General features: G+C 35.6%; 1 protein-coding gene across 4 annotated transcripts in view; it reads left to right on the top strand.

The window, feature by feature from the left end:
- The window catches only part of GABRA1 (gamma-aminobutyric acid type A receptor subunit alpha1), a 65,601-nt gene extending 46,499 nt beyond the window's left edge, over nucleotides 1–19,102 (top strand). For all 4 annotated transcript variants that reach the window (XM_004371232.1, XM_004371231.1, XM_004371233.2 and 1 more), the window contains 3 exons: nucleotides 7,762–7,914; nucleotides 13,057–13,259; nucleotides 16,230–19,102. In XM_004371232.1, the coding sequence (XP_004371289.1) occupies nucleotides 7,762–7,914; nucleotides 13,057–13,259; nucleotides 16,230–16,541 (668 nt within the window). In that variant the 3' untranslated portion in view covers nucleotides 16,542–19,102. The remainder of the gene's footprint in view (nucleotides 1–7,761; nucleotides 7,915–13,056; nucleotides 13,260–16,229) is intronic.
- Nucleotides 19,103–19,429: the final 327 nt, after the last annotated feature.

The raw sequence follows: 19,429 nt of genomic DNA, 5'->3' as shown, positions 1-19,429 counted from the left end.
ACAATCCAGTCTTGTAGATCCAGTCCTGCCTTGCTAACACAACTGCCACCCATCCTCCCTCATTAACATCATAGACACAGGATTTACAACATATAGGAAAATCACACAGTATCAGGAATCATGGCCCAGCCAAACTGATATACACATTTTTGGGGGGACATAATTCAAACCATGACACACAGGAATTAAATTAACTACATCTGTGGAAAGAGACAATGGAAAAGCTCAATATGATCAGTCAGAACAAGGCCAGGGACTGACAGTGGAACAGACCATCAATTGCTCATATGCAAGTTCAAGTTGAAACTGAAGAAAATTAGAACAAATCCACCAGAGCCAAAGTACAACCTTGAGTATATCCCACCTGAATTTAGAGACCATCTCAAGAATAGATTCGACACATTGAACACTAATGGCCGAAGACCATACAAGTTATGGAATGACATCGAGGACATCATACATGAAGAAAGCAAGAGGTCATTAAAAAGACAGGACAGAGAGAAAAGACCAAAATGGATGTCAGAAGAGACTCTGAAACTTGCTCTTAAACGTCAAGGAGCTAAAGAAAAAGGAAGAAATGATGAAGTAAAAGAGCTGAACAGAAGATTTCAAAGAGCAGCTTGAGAAGACAAAGTACAGTATTATACATGTGCAAAGACCTGGAGATAGAAAACCACAAGGGAAGCACATGCTCTGCATTTCTCAAGCTGAAAGAACTGAGGAAAAAATTCAAGCCTTGAGTTGCAATACTGAAGGATTCTATGGGGGAAAATATTAAATGAAGCAGGAAAGATCAAAAGAAGATGGAAGAAATACACAGAGTCACTATACCAAAAAGAATTGGTGGATGTTCAGCCATTTCAGGAGTTAGCATACGGTCAGGAACTGATGTTACTGATGGAAGAAATTCAAGCTGCACAGAAGATATTGGCAAAAAACAAGGCTCCAGGAATTGACGGAATACCAGTTGAGATGTTTCAACAAACAGATGAAGCTCTGGAAGTGCTCACTTGTCTATGCCAAGAAATTTGGAAGACAGCTACCTGGTTAACAGACTGGAAGAGATCAACACATTTATGCCGATTCCCAAGAAAAGTGATCCAACCGAATGGGGAAATTATCAAACAATATCATTAATATCACTGTCAAATAAAATTTTGTTGAAGATCATGCAAAAGTGGCTGCAGCAGTATATTGACATAGAACTGTCAGAAATTCAAGCCAGATTCAGAAGAGGACATGGAACCAGGGATATCATTGCTGATGTCAGATGAATCCTGACTGAAAGCATAGAATACCAGAAAGATGTTTACCTACGTTTTATTGACTATGCGAAAGCATTCGACTGTGTGGATCATAACAAATTATGGATTACATTGCGAAGAATGGGAATTCCAGAATGCTTAATTGGGCTCACGATGAACCTGCACATGGATCAAGTGGCAGTTGTTTGAACAGAACAAGGGGATATTGCATGGTTTAAAGTCAGGAAAGGTGTGCATCAGCATTGTATCCTTTCACCATACTTATTCATTCTGTATGCGAGCAAATAATCCGAGCAGCTGGACTATATGAAGAAGAACAAATAATCTGAGAAGCTGGACTATATGAAGAAGAACATGGCATCAGAATTGGAGGAAGACTCGTTAACAACCTTTGATATGCAGAAGATACAACCTTGCTTGCTGAAAGTGAAGAGGATTTGAAGCACTTACTGATGAAGATCAAAGACCACAGCCTTCAGTATGCATTATCCCTCAACATAAAGAAAATAAAAATCCTCACAACTGGACCAATAAGGAACATCATGATAAAAGGACAAAAGATTAAAGTTGTCAAGGATTTCATTTTACTTGGATCCACAAACAACACCCATGGAAGTAGCAGTCAGGAAATCAAATGATGCATTGCATTGGGCAAATCTGCTGCAAAAGACCTCTTTAAAATGTTAAAAAGCAAAGATGTCACCTTGAGGACTAAGATGCGCCTGACCAAAGCCATGGTGTTTTCAATCGGCTCATATGCATGGGAAAGCTGGATGATGAATAAGGAAGACAGAAGAATTGATGCCTTTGTATGTGATGTTGTTGAAGAATATTGAATATACCACGGACTGCCGAAAGAACAAACAAATCTGTCTTAGAAGAAGTACAACCAGAATGCTCCTTAGAAGCGAGGATGGGGAGACTTCATCTCACATACTTTGGACATGTTATCAGGAGGTAACAGTCCCTGTATAAGAACATCATGCTTGGTAAAGTAGAGGGTCAGTGAAGAAGAGGAAGACCCTCAAGGAGATGGATTGACACAGTGGCTACAACAATCGGCTCAAGCATAACAATGATTGTGAGGATGATGCAGGACCGAGCAGTGATTTGTTCTGTTGTACACAGGGCCGCTATGAGTCTGGAACCGACTCGACGACACCTAACAACAACAACAAGAAACAGGTCCAGAGAGGCTAAATGGCCTAGAAAAATACTCTTCGTCTCCTTATTCCTATTTCAGAGATACTAAGATACTGTTTTCTCCTCCAATAATATTTTGAATACAATATTCCTATTAAAATATAGCATCCTTTGGTAACTTCATGTTTTTAGAGAACTTGGAAGGAAAATGAAAGGCTTACATGGAATCAATGTGCATTACAACTGTGTTGAATGATTGAACGGATAATTTCCTAAGTTGAAGAGAAAATTCACTTCTCTCTTTTCTTTCTATACACTGTATGTCTGCACAGGACTCAAATTTTTAGTAAAGTATTTTTACTTGTATTATTCTATTGTATCCTTATAGCATCCCAGAAAAGAGTTAATACTATCATTTTTATTGGATAAATGAGGAAACTGAAACAAAATAAAATGAAGCAAGCTATTTATTTTCAAGTAGCTAACATTTGAGAAAGCAAAGATTAGAATCCAGATCTAAACAAATTCTCAATACTGCTTTGAAAAATTATTTCCCTGCTTCTTTACTTTCACTCTCTCTACTTTCATATTTTAATGTATCAGAAATATTACCACATCTAATTTATAAGCTTCCCTCAGGGTTAGACGATGTGCAAAATAGTTAAATTATAATTATTCGAGACTGTTGAATTATGAGAAAAAAGCACTTGACATGCTTAGCGCATACACACTTGATGTCTAGACATGCTATTTCAATCCAATTTAGAGATCTGATTTTTTGTGATATTTTTCTTTCATTTTTAAATCATTACAACATGGATTATGATATTGTTGTCTGTTCTGTTCCTTATTTAAAACTTTTGTGCCAAAACTTTATAGATTTTATTGAATGTATGAAGAAGGTTTCAAAAAATTTCCCAGTTTTTCCCTAATCTGTTAGGGAGAAAGTGGTTTATAAAACAAATATAATGTCAAATAACAACTCTTCTGATCTTCCAAAATAATATCCTTTGGAGAAACTTTCCAAAATGTCACATTGCAAACAACAAAAGGTGATAATGGAAGATATGTAGACATTCAACTTTCTGACATTATATATGAAAGATAGAATTTTTTCTCTGAGATGGTGACATTCTGTGGTCCACAAATGAATGCATTGTTAAGAATAATAATGTGCAACCCTGAGAGGGTGAAATGTAACAGGAGTATGTCCACACAAGGCTACATTTTATCAGAGTCCTGGGAAGATTAGCTTTCTGCGTTTTTCTCAAATGTGTATCATTTCTTTCTCTTTTAGATACATATATATGTATACATATTTAATAATTTTATATATAGGTGTGTGTGTGTGTGTGCGTGTGTGTATGTGTCACAATCACCAAAGGTGTATACAGAAAATGAAAATACACTCATTAGTTAACATTTCATTTATCCTTCAGATGAGAGATGCTCATAGATTTTGATCTGATTGAGTGCCCTTAAGCCTAAATGCATGTTTTTAAGATAGGCATGTATTGAATCCTGAGGGTGTGTAAAAACCAAACCAAACCCATTACCTTCGAGTCCATTCCAAACCATAGCAACCCTGTAGGACAGAGTAGAACTCCCCTATACAGCTTTCAAGGAGCACCTGGTGGATTGAAACTGCCAACCTTTTAGTTAGCAGCCCTAGCTCTTAACCACTACACCACCATTTTTTCCTGAGGATTTGTAAGGCCATGCTATATCCAAAGGACCATCCCTTTCTTAATTAGATTGTAGTTTAATGGAAAGGATATAAGCATATAAATAACCAAAATATTAAGTATGAGACATTATCAGAAATATTAGCAGGAGCTACAAATAAAGTTGAAAGTACTCAGTAAGGGCTCAGTAAACAGTAAATGGTGAATGTCATCCTTAATAACAGTAATGAAAGCATGCATTCATGAATGCATGCATGGTTTCCTGCTAAACACAGTGAATGCTTTTCTGCTACCGATACTTCTACCAAATCTGATTAGGGAGATTGGTGAAGAAAATGGAGAAAGGAACTAAAGTTTATCTTATAACTCTTACATAGCATGATCTTAATTAGATCTCTTATTCTTTGTTCTCCCCACATTTTACTTTTTACTATTTTATACATGAAGAAACTGAGCATGAGACAGGCTAAGTCTGTAGCCCAAAGCTACGCAGCAAAAGTAGCGTATCTGGGTTTTAAATCCAAATTCTTTTTTTTCCAAAGCTAATACACTTTCCTCTACAGGATATTTATTTCTATTCCACTAAAGAATTGGTACTTGAGGCCAACCCATAGATGAGCAAAATATTCAGCAACAATGCTCAGGTAGAGAATTTTGTGGACCAATATACTGAGTCATGAAACATGAGACTGAAGTGCATATCGGAGCTATGATATGGAGAGTCTTGACTACAGGTCAGAGAATTTACTTGTTATTATATAGAACCAGAGAAATTTTGATAGTCACACCTGGGGAAAGGAGGAGTTTTTGCTATTGGAATCTAGTGGATAGAGGCCAAGGATGCTGTTCAGTATCCTACAATGCACAGGACAGCCCCAACAACAAAGAATTATCTGGTACATAACGTCAATATTGCTGAGGTTGAGAAACCCTGATGCAGATAACGGTAATTAATTAGGTATTTTAAGTAAGAAATGAGTAGCGTGATCAAATATGTGCCTTAGAAAGATGAACCTAACACCAAAATTCAGAGAAAACTGGAGTTAGGGTGTGCTGGAGGCAAAGGAGACAGTTAATAGGTTATTGTAAGAAATCTATAAACAAGTTAAAGGCAGTGACCATGAGGTAATACGAGATACACTAAGAGATACTGCCTGAGGGAAATTGAAATCCTCGTGATCAACTAACTCCTTCCTCTCCCTTTCCCAAGCACCACCTGTTGAAGGGGAAAAAACATCATAAAGTTTAATAAAGGAAAAAGGAAGTTTTATTCCGCATATATTCAAAAAAGGCAGAAGTGGGAAACGGACAACCATGCTGCCAGAGCCATGTCTGCTTGAGTCCAAAAAATGGTTACAGAGCCATCAGTATATATTAACATTACAACTGGGCAAAACTATTGAAAGCTTAGCCTTTTCAGATTGGCTAGAAACTGTGATCCTACATTTTGAATTGTCTTTCTTAACAATCATTTGTACAGGTTTCAGTAACAAGAGTCAACAGGGTCTTCACTGGTCCAACAAATTTCTATTCACTGAATGCTAATAAAAAAAAGATAAGCATGGAAAGTCTTTTGTGTTCTGTTTGGCTTTATGTGAAAGTTTCCCTAAAAGATATTTTCCAAGACTATCTTAGCTATTGTCTGTTTACCTCAGGGCCCAGTTGATGTGTCCTTGTGAGACCTTGTGGGCCCAGCTCCAAATGGGTCACATTCTCTATGCTCAAGAAAGGGGGCTAATAACTTCAATATTATTTCTAAATCACACCTAACATCCAAAGATGAATTCCAGGGTTTTAACCTGAGTGAATAAATATAGGACAGTGCCGTTAATTAAGAAAGGAACCACAGATGAAGAAGCAGTGCTAGTCATGACTGTGTGCTAGTCATTATTTTGTGGGAAAAGTAAGCTAATGTTGATTTTGAACATTTTTTATTGGTGGTGTCAGTGAAAAATCAATGTCTGTGAGAGGTATAATATGCACTTGGAAATATAGATCTTACTTTTGAGAATGAGGTCGCTTACAGGTATACTTTTGGCAGCCATCTGTATAACTAAATAAATATGACACTGGAAACAAGGGTGAGGATGAGAATTCCTTTTTAAAGTCAAGAAAAAGTAAGGGCAAGAATTGAGAACAGAATTGTATCAGTAACCCCTATGTATGTTTTGCAGTAATAGGAAGAGAAGTCCCTGACAGATAGGAAGAACTCTATAGATGATTTCTGATTGAAATCATTAATGAGTTAGCAAAATAAACAGAAAATGAGAGATAAAGGGAGAATGTGATTCAAGAGTGTGCTATCAAGAAAGTAGAGACTGTCAGTATTGCTCAGGACTTAATACTGCAAGGAAAGTGAATGGCCGGCTTGAAGTTTGGGAAAATGGCTTTCGTTATGGAGATTAAGGGGTCATGAGCATTTTTAGTCACATCAGAGGGGCTGAAGCTAGACATCCATGGCCTGAGAAATAAATGCCAGGTTAAGCAGGGAGAAGTTTGGTGGAGAAGGAAAGGAGAACCTTGGAGAAATGTAAGTTCTATGAGAGGGAAGTTTTCTTAGCCAGAACAAATCTATTTTGCTCCTACTCACTCACAGATAACTATGCACATACTCTGAGTGAACATGGTTATGACTTCTAGGATTCATAATTGAGAAAATGTAACATTAATAAAAACAAAACTCTCCAACAATTTGGGTTGTATGTCTATTCCTTGGCTCTTCTAAATGAAGTCAGAATTTAGAGTATATAAAGTCTTTGGAGAGTGCCTAGCTAGTCTACTGGCTCCCAAAGTGGGCTAGGAATAGAGACAAGCTAAAAAGCTGGTTATAAATACAGGTTTCCTTGGCTCCATTTCAAAGAATGGCTTGGATATCTAGGCGGGAACCAAGGAATTGCATGTTTCTACAGCTTCTCAGGTGACTCTTGTGAAAATGTTTGATCAACATTTTAGCTTCTTTTCCACATTTTGCAGATCAGGCCAAGGTAAGTAACTCACCCAAGGTCAAAGAGCTGCTACAGGAAATGATGTAGCTAGAATTCAGCTATCCTGACTGGAACGGTAAAGCTCCTTCACTTAGACATCCTGAATTAGTTCTGCAATGGACACACTGGAGACCTGGTCAGCTTCTGATTCATTGTTGTATGTCATCGGGATCTAGAACAGTATCTTCACAGTCATTAAAAGCAGTCTGTAATTGCATGCTCATAAAAAACAAAAAAAAACCAAACCAGTTGCCATCGAGTCGATTCGGACTCATAGCGACCTTAGGGGACAGAGTAGAACTGCCCCATATGCTTTCCAAGGAGCAGCTGATGGATTCGAACTGCTGACCTTTTGGTTAGCAGCCATAGCTCTTAACCACTTACCACCAGGGCTCCAGAAATGCCCAGAAGTGTCCATTAAATGTATGATGCACCAAGCTCAGGACATAAGAGCATTCGTGGGAACTCTCGCATCTTAATCTCATTGCTAGAGCCACTTTGATGTGTGTTAAAAATGTTTCTTTTCTCTCCTGGATAAAAGCTTTTCTCTCCAGGAATCAGATGCCACATGGAGAAAAGAATGTGTCCAACTCCCAAAGCCTTTGCTACTGATGTTGAAAACCTCAGAGGTAACTTCTTTTCAAAATCAAATCTCTCAACCTTGCTGTCTCTTTCTTCCCCTAGGAGAATATGTTGTTATGACCACTCACTTCCACTTGAAGAGAAAGATTGGCTATTTTGTTATTCAAACATACCTGCCATGCATAATGACGGTTATTCTCTCCCAAGTCTCCTTCTGGCTCAACAGAGAGTCTGTACCAGCGAGAACTGTCTTTGGTAAGTGCAAACCAACGCATGCATGCAAGGGTCTGGAGGGCAAGTTTTATCATATCTGTGACATTGCAAATATAATGAATAGGCAATGATACATTTAAATCTGAAGTTAATGCCACAAAAAGTCTCATGGCATTAGCATTTTCATTATGGTATGATTAAAGACAAAAAGGTAAGCCACATGTTTTCTTTAAATAGCAAGCTATTTTAGTGCATGTAAATTGATTGGGTTCATGATCATTTGATTTGGCTATTTTGGGAGAGAGATGGAATGAAACGGGCACAAAATGCTTTATGCTAGGTTAAAAAAAAACATGCAGAAATCTTAATATTCAATTCATGTACTTAGAAGACATAATCATATATCAGTATATTTTTTTGAGAATCTTAGACAATATCAGCAGAACTACCTTCTTACATGCAAAAAGTGGGGTTTCCTTAAATGGGGAGAACTGATTAACTATCATCATATCAATACAGGAATACCTCACTTTACCTAATTTATGTGTTCATAAAGAATTACCCTTAGAACATTTCTACTTTGCACACATGAGGTTATCATAAGAAGGAATCGACTCGAAGGCAACTAATAACAACAACAACAAAGAGTTACAAATATACTTCTTTTTTTCCTATTAAAAGGTTTTAAATGCCCTAGATTATAAAAATTAAGGTAATGTAATGGACAATTGTATAAATAGTAAACAATCATGTAGTAATATGAAAACTCACCCCTTACTGTATTATTTTAGAAGTTTGCGTTTCCTATAAAGAGATATTTCCTGCTTGCATCCTAGTATGCCGACTTGATTGTCCTTCTCAGACTGATGGGAAAAAAAGAAAAGATTCCACTGCAGTAAGCTTATTGGTGGATTCATTCAATTAAGTTTTATTGAAACCTACTATGAGCTACTACTAGGCACAGGAATGCAGCACTGAACTAAACATAAACTACTTCCTTCATAAAGGTTATCTTCTGGAGCTTAACATTTTAATAATAATAAAAATCACAGATAATAGTATGTTCTTATATAAAAGGCACTGTTCTATGCAATTAACCCATATTATTAAATTCTAAAAAAGTCTTACGTACAATTATTTTTCCTGTTTTATAAAAGTGAATGCTAAGGAACAAGAAATTAAGTCACCTTCCCAAGGTCAGAAGCTATTAGGTAAAGGAGTTAGAAGACCCAAGTACTTAGCTCTAGATTCCAGGTTCTTAGCAATGATGCTATACCACCACTTCTTTTTTCTTCCTTTTTTTTTAAAACTTAATTTATTTACCTTTTTTAAAAAAAAAAAAATTGGTGAAATTATACACAGCGAAAGATACACCATTTCAACAATTTCTACAGGTTACAATTCAGTGATATTAATTACATTCTTCAAGTCGTGCAACCACTATCCTTTTCCAAATTATTCCACCACCATTATTAACATAAGCTAACTGTCCCCTAAGCTTCTTATTTAACTTTTCAAGTTGCTGTTGTCAGTTTGATCCCACAAAGATGATTATTTCAAAGGGCAAAGTGCTCAAGGCAGACATACTTTACTAATTAAGCTAAACTATTTTTTGCTTCAAAGAGACTTCAGGGGATAGCTTTGGTTTGAGGTTTAAGGTTAAAAGATTATCTCAAATTTGGGGCTTCATTCCAGTAATTCTGGAATCCATAGTGAATTTGAAATTTTGTTCCACAAATTTCCCCCTTTGATCAGGATTCTTCTATAGACTCTTCAATCAAAACACATCTTGCTGCAATCACAAGACATGGGATGGGGTTGTTGTGGTTAACATCTTTTCATTTAGAAATACTTTTGCTTTAATAACCATATATTTATTGATGAAAGGTGTAATTATTAAGGTTCATTCCACAAATATCAGTTAGGCATCTGCTTTGTTTAAGACCTTGTGCTACCCAATAAAACCTTAAGATGCTTATAGTCTAAACTGGAAATGTGTACAGATCCCTAAGATATCACCCTTCAAAAATACACAACATATGAAAAATTAGTTATAGCTCAGAAGAAAAAGCAGGACCCTACACAAGTTCCAAGGAAGCTGTTTTGTCTTCTGAATTTGACAAGGCGCTTCTGAGTTGGAACCCACCAAATCTTTGCTCTGACTGTAGCCTAAGGATGATCTCGGCTGCAGATTGAGAGAGCATTTCACTTCAAATTCTTTTTTTTTTTTTTTTTGCCTTATTACCATTTGTCAATATTAACTAGTGTTTAAGAGACTTACTAGAATTGAAGATTGACCTCTGGTCGAAATATACATGCATCTTACATATATCTCTCTCATATATATATATATACACATATATATGTATATATAAACACACACACATACACATGCAGTTTGAGTCATTTACTCACTAGGAATTAAAAAACATAAATTTAGAACTCAGAACATATTTAATTTATGGTTTACTTTACGGTGATAGAATGAGCCGAGGAATATAGTGAGAGATTTTTAAAAGCACCTCACTCTCCACCTCCCACTGCAACCCTTCCTTTTTGCAAATTCTCTAAAGCATTTCAGGATGTTTCATAAGTCAAAAATCTGACTCTTAACATTTTCAGTGATCTTATACCTCAGCCAACTCATGCCCTTTTGATGAACATAACTACATATCTCTAAACTCAGCTCTGACAAATTTTTCCGTGTATCAAGAAATATGTTTCAAATCATTTGAGCTGAACAAAGTCACTAATACAATTTTCTTAGACCTTTTGTCTTTTAACACTTATTTAGTACATGTTTCTATTGTTTTTAGTCTGATCTCAGCACATTCCTCTGAGTTACGTGAGATACCCAAGAGGGTCACAGGTATTTAAAGAAATACAAAAAGGAAAGAAACAACAAAACAAAATTTAAAAAAACAAACAAACCAGGAGCTGTACTTTCCAACAGTTTATTAAAAGACATCCAGAATGCAAAATGATTGTCTGTTTTAAAGTCTTAAAACATCATATTCTGGGCCCCTCATGCCCTCTTTTTTGGAGGCAATGTGCTCAAGTAACTATGGTGCCAGACAGATTGAATTTTAGGTTTATTCAATTTTACCAGGAAGTCTCTGGGTAATGCGTATGGTAAAGGCACTCAGCTGCTAACCAAAAGTTTGGCAGTTTGAGCCCACTCAAAAGAAAGGCCTGGCAATCTACTTCTGAAAAATCATCCACTTAAAACCTTATGGAACACAGTTCCACTCTCACACACAGTGTCTCGTGTTGGAATCGACTTAATGACAACTGGTTAACCAACTGTATGACCTTGGCCAACAATTTACATCATCATTTTGAGCTTCAATTGACTGTAAAATGAGATTGAAATACTGATGTTTGGCAGATTAAATAATAACAATAAATAAAATATATAAATTGTCAGGTCAGTACTTGGAACATAGTAGCTGCTCAATACATTTTTCTTCCTTCTCCTTACCCCATAGCAGGAATTGTAATACAACACACTTCTTTATGCTATTCTTTACTGCTTTTACTTTATGGATAACTTTGGTTTAAGAATTCCCATTCCCAAATTACTTCTCACAGCTGCCTACATAAACCAAAATTTGAAAAAGTGGGATTCACAGTAGCAAAGATTTATCAAAAAGCACCAAATTTGTCCATACTACTAATAATAATAGTCATTAATTGTGCACTTACTAACTAGTGGGCTAAGTGCTAGTCATTTTATTGCATTATCCTATTTAATCTTCACAATTGCTCTCTAAGACTGAGATCTCTAGAAGTTAACTGATTTAACCAAGGTCATGAAGCTAATAAGTCGTGTGACTGGGACTAGTCACTGGAAAAGGTCAGGATTTTTTTCCACATCATGCAGCAGGATCCACCCCCAATGGTTACTATGAATTATTATTTTTATATACATTTTAAAATGGACCCTTAGAGTATTGTACTTTTGTACCAGTACACATAGTCGTTTTACAGGATCAATTTGCTAAATAAAAACATCAATGGATACCACCATTCACATACCAACTCATATAATTATCTAAATAGATTAAACAAGACTGACTTGAAAACTACTTTGAATACAGGTAATATTAATCACTAGGGATAGAGCTGCAGAATAGGGAGGATGAGGCAGCATTTATAGAAAGGGAAAGATCATGGATTTTAAAAAATATAAATATTATTTTAAATTAATTATTATTATCATTATTATTTTACTGTGGTGAGTATTTATATAAGAAACATTTGAATCAGACAAACTTGTGTTAAACTTTGTGTTTTTTACTTCTGAGCAAGTTATATAAAAATAATTTTACATATAGTTATTTCAGTAATTTCTTCAAAAGAGTAAATATTTTAGAATCAGGAAAAAATAGTAGAAGAGAGTTAATAAAATGACAAATTGCTAGCCTAAGATACTTCAGTTTCTGTCTGTTGCTTCTTGATTGACACATTTGGAGTATACAGACTATTTAAAGAGAGCTGAGGATCCAGAGTATCCCTGTTTTAAAGATGTAAAGACAGTGAAGAGTATTACTTTTCCTAGTCAGGACACAATGTTCAAGATCCTCATTTAAAGGAGTTTACTATCTTATTATCAGCTTCTGAATAACAGAATGGTTTATCCTTCCAAGATTTCCCCCTAATAATACCATACAAAGAACCATAAACTACACTGGAGTTAAATTAAAACTTATCCCTCCAGGGCAGTGAGTTGAAGATAACGGTGATGGAATAATTTGGAAAAGGATAGTGAGAATAGCAGCACAACTGGAAGAATGTAATCAGTGTCACTGACTTGTACATGTAGAAACTTTTGAAATGGTGTAACTTTGGCTGTGTATATTTTCACCAAAAGAAAGGTCCTCCAAGGTGGAGAAGGGAGAGTGTTGACATGTCGTGGGGTTGTTAACCAGTGTCATAAAACAATCTGTATACTGACTGTTTAATGATAAACTATTTGTTCTGTAAACCTTCATCTAAAGTATAATAAAAAAAAATTATTAAAAAAAACAAAAAACTTACCCCTCCAAAACCAAAATGGAATCAGCTAAAAACCACATTCTGTAGATAGTAAGATTGATTTCTCTTTGGGCAAACAGACTGACCTTCATTGATGACATTTTGTAGTATTAAAACTACATACTCATTTAATTTCTTTCTTTACAGGAGTAACAACTGTGCTCACTATGACAACGTTGAGTATCAGTGCCAGAAATTCTCTCCCTAAGGTGGCTTATGCCACAGCAATGGATTGGTTTATTGCAGTGTGCTATGCCTTTGTATTCTCAGCTCTGATTGAGTTTGCCACAGTAAACTATTTCACCAAGAGAGGTTATGCTTGGGATGGCAAAAGCGTGGTTCCAGAAAAGGTAAATGCTTTAATAGCCTCTGTTATGTATCATTATTATGCTTCCTTAATCCGATAATGTTTAAGTTGGGGGATTGGATGAAGCATGCAGGGAGAGAGTAATGAGGATTCATTTATTATGATGTCACAAATGATTACGTGATAATTTTGTTTTTGTTAAAGGGATAGGTTGTAGATATTCAGAGTAGATAAGAGGAGACAAAGGCGAGACACTAGTTAAACATTTCTACTCGAATATATTTTCCTACGGTCTCTATTGATCTGAGAACAGTTTTAACAAACTTGACATTGGGAGCAGATGAACTTACCCAAATCCATTATTTATCAAGTGCACCATAATTTGTATAACTTGAAAATAATAGTCTTTCAGTTTTTCCCTAAACCTAATCACTTTGATCGTGAATGTTTTTGTAATGTTCTAATTGAATTAAGTTTGCAAAATACAGTAAATTACCTCTGATTTTCAGTGACATCAAGGGCAGGACACACATTTTCTTTGTCAAAGATAGAGAATTGCTTTAGGGATCAAAACACACAGAAATCAAAGTGAAATTCCTCATTATAGAAAATAATTAAGTCCAGAATATGGCTGCTATTCTCCATTAAAACCTATTTCACAGTATAGATTTTAAGTCACAGTTGGTAGGATATTTCTATTTCTGGGGTTTGAAGAGAAAATATGCCAAGACGCAACAGAGTCTTGGGATCGTGGAAAGAAACAGTCAGAGTCACAGAGGTTTTAAGTCTTCTTGAATAATCTAAGCGCTTTTCCTCTTTAGGAAAATATACAACTGTTTTTTCCCAAATTTTGCCCCACAGAATACCAGTTGCTTGAGATAGTCCCTGAAAATACAGTTCTGTGGTCAAATACATTTGAATAATGCTGCATACAGTTCGATAGAGTCACAATATTTTGAAGTGTCTGAGAGGTTCTGTATTAAGGAAATCAGTTTAACTGTGTTTATGTCACAGTTACCCATATTTCTTAGATGACATATATTTGTGGAAGTAACATCTATCATATTTAATCAGACCTAAGGTATTACTGGTTATAAGATGTATCATTACTTTATGGACAAGTAAGAAATAAAATATGCTGTAAAGGCTTTTTTTAGATTCATCCCTCAGTCACAGATGAATCATTTAAATCCTTCAGTGATCTCCTAGCCAGGTGAAATCAAAGAAAGTTCTGTGTCGGCTGCACACTCACAGCCAATAGGTGCCAGAACCAGTAATGTCCCCAAAATTCACCTAGCCTTGAATCATGCTTGTCTATGTAAAAATATCTGAATTTGCAACCCAAGAACTTTGAATCAGGTTCAGTGGAGAGAGGAAAAGTAAAAGGGAATGGCATTTATCAGTTGGAGAGAGAGGTAGAAAGGTGGAGAGGGAGCTATTGCCAAATACTTTCTTTATTCACTGATGACTTCCACTTTTCCTGGAGCAGAAAGACTGCCTAAGAGAGGGAGCCAAACCTGGAGATGGGGGATCCTAAGACACTCTGAATTGTAAGACATAGTCCAGTTTCATAGATATGAAAAATTTTAAGCTTGTGCATCTTAGAATCATTAAAATACTAAAATTTCTTAGATTTAGTGAAAGGAGGTGCTGACTTTGGGAAAAGCTGCTTTTCTGTCTTAAGACTTTCTTTGCACACCGCAAAATACCAACGCTTTCGTGACACTGGTGTGTCGGTATCGGTGGATAGTGACCAATGGTCAAGTGAATTGAATTTGGTCTGGAAAGCATAGGATTTTAGTTGAGGTATCGGTGAGATCACTATTCAGATTATATTTATCTTTGCCCCTATATTATTCTTTCAAGTGTTCTGTCTCAAAGAAAAGATTTAAATCTTTATCTGTTTATATAATCCATGACCTTCAGTGTACATATATAGCTACAGGTATGTTGTTGTTGTTAGGTGCCGTCAAGTCAGTTCAGACTATTTCTTATCGACTCAAAGATAACGGGTTTGGGTTTTTTTGATTTTTTGATGACTATACCAATAGCTCATAGCTACTCATAGTGACCCTATAGGGCATATAGAACTGCCCCATAGGGTTTCCACGGAGTGCCAGGTGGATTCAAACTGCCAACCTTTTGGTTAGCAGCTGTAGCTCTTAACCACTACACCACCAGGGTTTCCAGGTAGGGTCACATCTTTAATATATCTATATTCATGTTGATATCCATATACATACCTATATCTATACATAATTCTAAGTTCACATATATATATAATATGTATATACACCAGTATGTATATTTATATATTTATAAATATATATATTTATATATATATATATATATATATAAATTGCCTACTTGAAACCTGTTAAGAAGGAACAAATGATAATTGTCTTGGCAATTTACTGCCACAAAACAAACCACCCCAAAACTTAGTGACCTAAACAACAACCAATTACTTGCTTGTGATTCTGCATTTTGGGCTGAGAACAACATGATGGTACTTCTGTTGGTCAGACCTGGGATCACTCATGTGGCTGCAGTCAGCTGGAGGCTCCACCAGGCTCGGGAATCCAAGATGGCCTCTCTCACACGTCTGGGGCCAGATGTGGGCTGTCAGCTGGGCCTCTAACTGCCCATGTTCCCTGGTCATTTAGTAGTCTAGTCTGGCTTCTTTACAAACCACCTTCCAGGAGTGTAAAGGCTGAGACTAAAAAGCATCTTAATATCAGGATGCTTAACTTGACAGCATCACTCTGCCAAAGACACAAGTCCAGTCTAGATTCAAAGTGTGGAGGAAATAGACTCCACCTCTTGATGGGAACAGCTAGAAAATATGGTATCTGGAGTCTCGGTTTACTCCAAGAGTAGACTAAATTACATTTCTTGGATTTAAAACAAAGTGCGGACTTTGGCTCCAAACGAAGAGTCACTTTGCTGGGTAATTTATAATCTTGCTTCCCACAGTTTACTAAATAAAATGCTCTACGCTTTCCTTCTACAGCCAAAGAAAGTGAAGGATCCTCTCATTAAGAAAAACAACACTTATGCTCCAACTGCCACCAGCTACACCCCTAATTTGGCCCGGGGTGACCCCGGCTTAGCCACCATTGCTAAAAGTGCAACCATAGAACCGAAAGAAGTCAAGCCTGAAACAAAACCACCAGAACCCAAGAAAACCTTTAACAGTGTCAGCAAAATTGACCGGCTGTCAAGAATAGCCTTCCCGCTGCTATTTGGAATCTTTAACTTAGTCTATTGGGCTACATATTTAAACAGAGAGCCTCAGCTAAAAGCCCCTACTCCGCATCAATAGGTCCTTTTAGTCACATTCTGTTGTTCAGTCCTCTGCACTGGGAATTGCTTTCTGTTCACAATGCAGCAATTCCCATCTGCTTTATTGCCTCTGTCTTAAAGAATTTGAAGGTTTCCTTATTTACATAATTCATACAAGAACAAGAGACCCCTGTCTGGCAGTCCAGAGCAGAGCATAGTATACCACTGAGAGACAGGATTCTGAGAGAGGGAGCAGGAGAGCAAAATCCCGTCAGAAGGAGACATTAGAGAGAGAGGAAAGGAGAAGGAAGAAGGTTCAAAGAAAAGAGGAAAAGCAGAAGAAAAATAAAACTTACTATCATCCCTAGGTCATTTGTAGATATATATTTCCAAATATTCTTTAAAAAAAAGATACTGTATATGTCAAAATATTTTTATGCGAGGGTTTTAAAAGAATAAATTATAAATGTTTAATGAAGAAAAAGAGAAAAAAATCTATGTATTTCTTGCACAAATTATGGTGTGCTTTCATTTTTTTCTTTAAAATGATGTATAGCTTTAACATTTTGTTTCCAAAGCTAAAAAATATCCATTTTTTCCCTCTGTTTAAAAATGCCTAACACCATTATTTTGTTCTTAAATACCCCTTTAAAATTCATGGAAATTCCATATGCAAAGGTGCAGTCCATTCCTGTAGAGCACATTTAATCCAATATACAGAAATGCTGTAAATAGCCTTCTTCACTGTCATCCGAGCTTTTACCATTAGACTCGATGAGGAATTATTTTAGCAGAGACATACACTCAATAGAAACTATCTAAATAAATAAAGTAAAATAAATTTTAAAAAATTAAAAGATTCCCTTTTCCACCCTGTATATTTCTAGATAGTACATGGGTCCAATAATCACTTGATTTTCATTATGAAAATGTTTTCAGAGGGGCAAAAATATTTTGCAAGCTCTAGAATTGCTGAATGTATTCTTTTATATAACAGGACATTAAAAGCTTTAGATTAAAATTTATGACTAGCAGACAAAAATAGAATCTATAATTTATATATGTAAATATACAGCATGAGATTGATCTTTTTTTAACTTTTTTTAAAGTTGTGTTATTAAAATATTGTGTAGGACTCACCGCTCTTAGCTGTTAGAATGTTGTTAAATGCTATGGAAATATGTTTAGAGCCTGCATTTAAGAACAGAACAGAGCCCATAGGTATCAGATGGAACTTAAAACACATGCATAAAGCCACTTATGTAGAGAAAGCCTCTAATTTCAAACTGGTGTCCAGTGTACAGTAGTAGATCAGTTGCTATCTGCTCAAGTCACACAGCATTTCTCTATTTTAGGCTATTGTAATATAGAAAGAAAATGGAAAAGCATTAGTTGGAGCTATAAAATTGACTGAATGTTACTGCTCTATTTGCTGATACCAACTGTTTCAATTAGTATTGTAACATATGTAGCATTAAACATAAAAATACTGAAAGAATGTACAGAAGATAGCTTTGGAGTAATATTATTACATTTCATTTATACTGTAGCAATATATTTGTAGGTATACTATGTAAGGGCTTTAAATACAAGAGGTCCATTGACGTTCACTATGAAAAATTCTAGTCTCTTTCATTACTGCCCAGATGTTTTAGAGATAAATATTTATGCAGAAAGTATTTTTGAAGTCTCCTTTTGTCTGATAGAATTTCACAGATATTTAAATTTAGCATCAAGAATCCACAGGTCATGGTCTAAATATGTTTAGAATATTATAACTTAAACCTTTTAGCGTAATTACCAAATAAGACAGTTGGGATCCGTACCCACTTTTTGAGCAATGTTTTTCTCAAAAAGCTGCTATCCAATGATGGAGGGAAATATACTCTTTGTGTTTTCTGAACAAACTCTGGTTTTCTTTTTAAATGTGCTTTGTTGTTTGATTTGGTCCTGCCTAAGTTTGATGAGATAGGTCAATAAAGGCTGAACCAAGGATGTTTCATCCTCTGGTACCATGTGTAGATATTACGTATAGAAAATAAAATATGGTTCTAATTTCTGTGTTGCTGTTTATCTTGTTATTTTTTGGCGTTAACTTAATGTGTTTATTGAAAGCTTTTTATCTTCCAGACTCCTCATGGCTAACTTTTGGTCTGTATTTTGCACATTAGATGTGAATATTTCTTCTTAGTCTGCTTTCTGCTATGCAAAGACTGCATTTCTATCATCTCTTTGTTAGTATATGTGGATAGTATTCTATTGTATAAATTGATTGCACAGTTTATCAAAGACCAATTATTCTATGTAGCTTTTCTACAGTGCTTTGCTAAACCATGTAATACTAGTTAAGTCTTCCTTGAAAATAAAGGTACTCTTATAGAGGACAGTTCCTGTTTATTCCCTGGAACATTTTTTAAAGATGACTCTGAATGTTTAATGCACCTTAGTGCAGTGAAGTGGCAATAAAACCTAACATGGATCAAGGTTGTTTATGGCAGATGCATGTATTGCTTTACAGAGTTTAGCAAAAGCTCTTAACTTTATGTCATACTGTATTCTATTATAATAATAAAGCTAACATTATTAAATAACAAAGTGGAATGTTTGACTCTTTCTTCATATGTCAACAGAGCCTTCCATTACCTGTTACAACATTTTCAGCTTAAGAACATCTGAAAGTGCCAAGTGCTAGAAAGCGATCTAGGCCACTCAGAAGATTATTGAAGAGGTATCAGTAGCATGAAACCAAACCAAGATTTTAAAATAATTACTTAAGAAAAAGAAATTTGTTAAAACACCTGGTACTCAGCGTTACTAACAGAACTTCAACTCAAAATTTATGAAACATTAGAAAAAAAATCTGAACCAAAATGCTAAAATGTTAGTGGAGCTTTTTTTTTTTTTTTTTTATTTCTGTTACTAATACAG

The sequence above is a fragment of the Trichechus manatus genome, unplaced genomic scaffold, assembly GCF_000243295.1.
Source record: "Trichechus manatus latirostris isolate Lorelei unplaced genomic scaffold, TriManLat1.0 scaffold00011, whole genome shotgun sequence".
In the NCBI taxonomy this organism is placed as follows: Eukaryota; Metazoa; Chordata; class Mammalia; order Sirenia; family Trichechidae; genus Trichechus; species Trichechus manatus.
The sequence above is the reverse complement of the archived record's forward strand: the minus strand, read 5'-3'. Positions and strand labels throughout refer to the sequence as shown.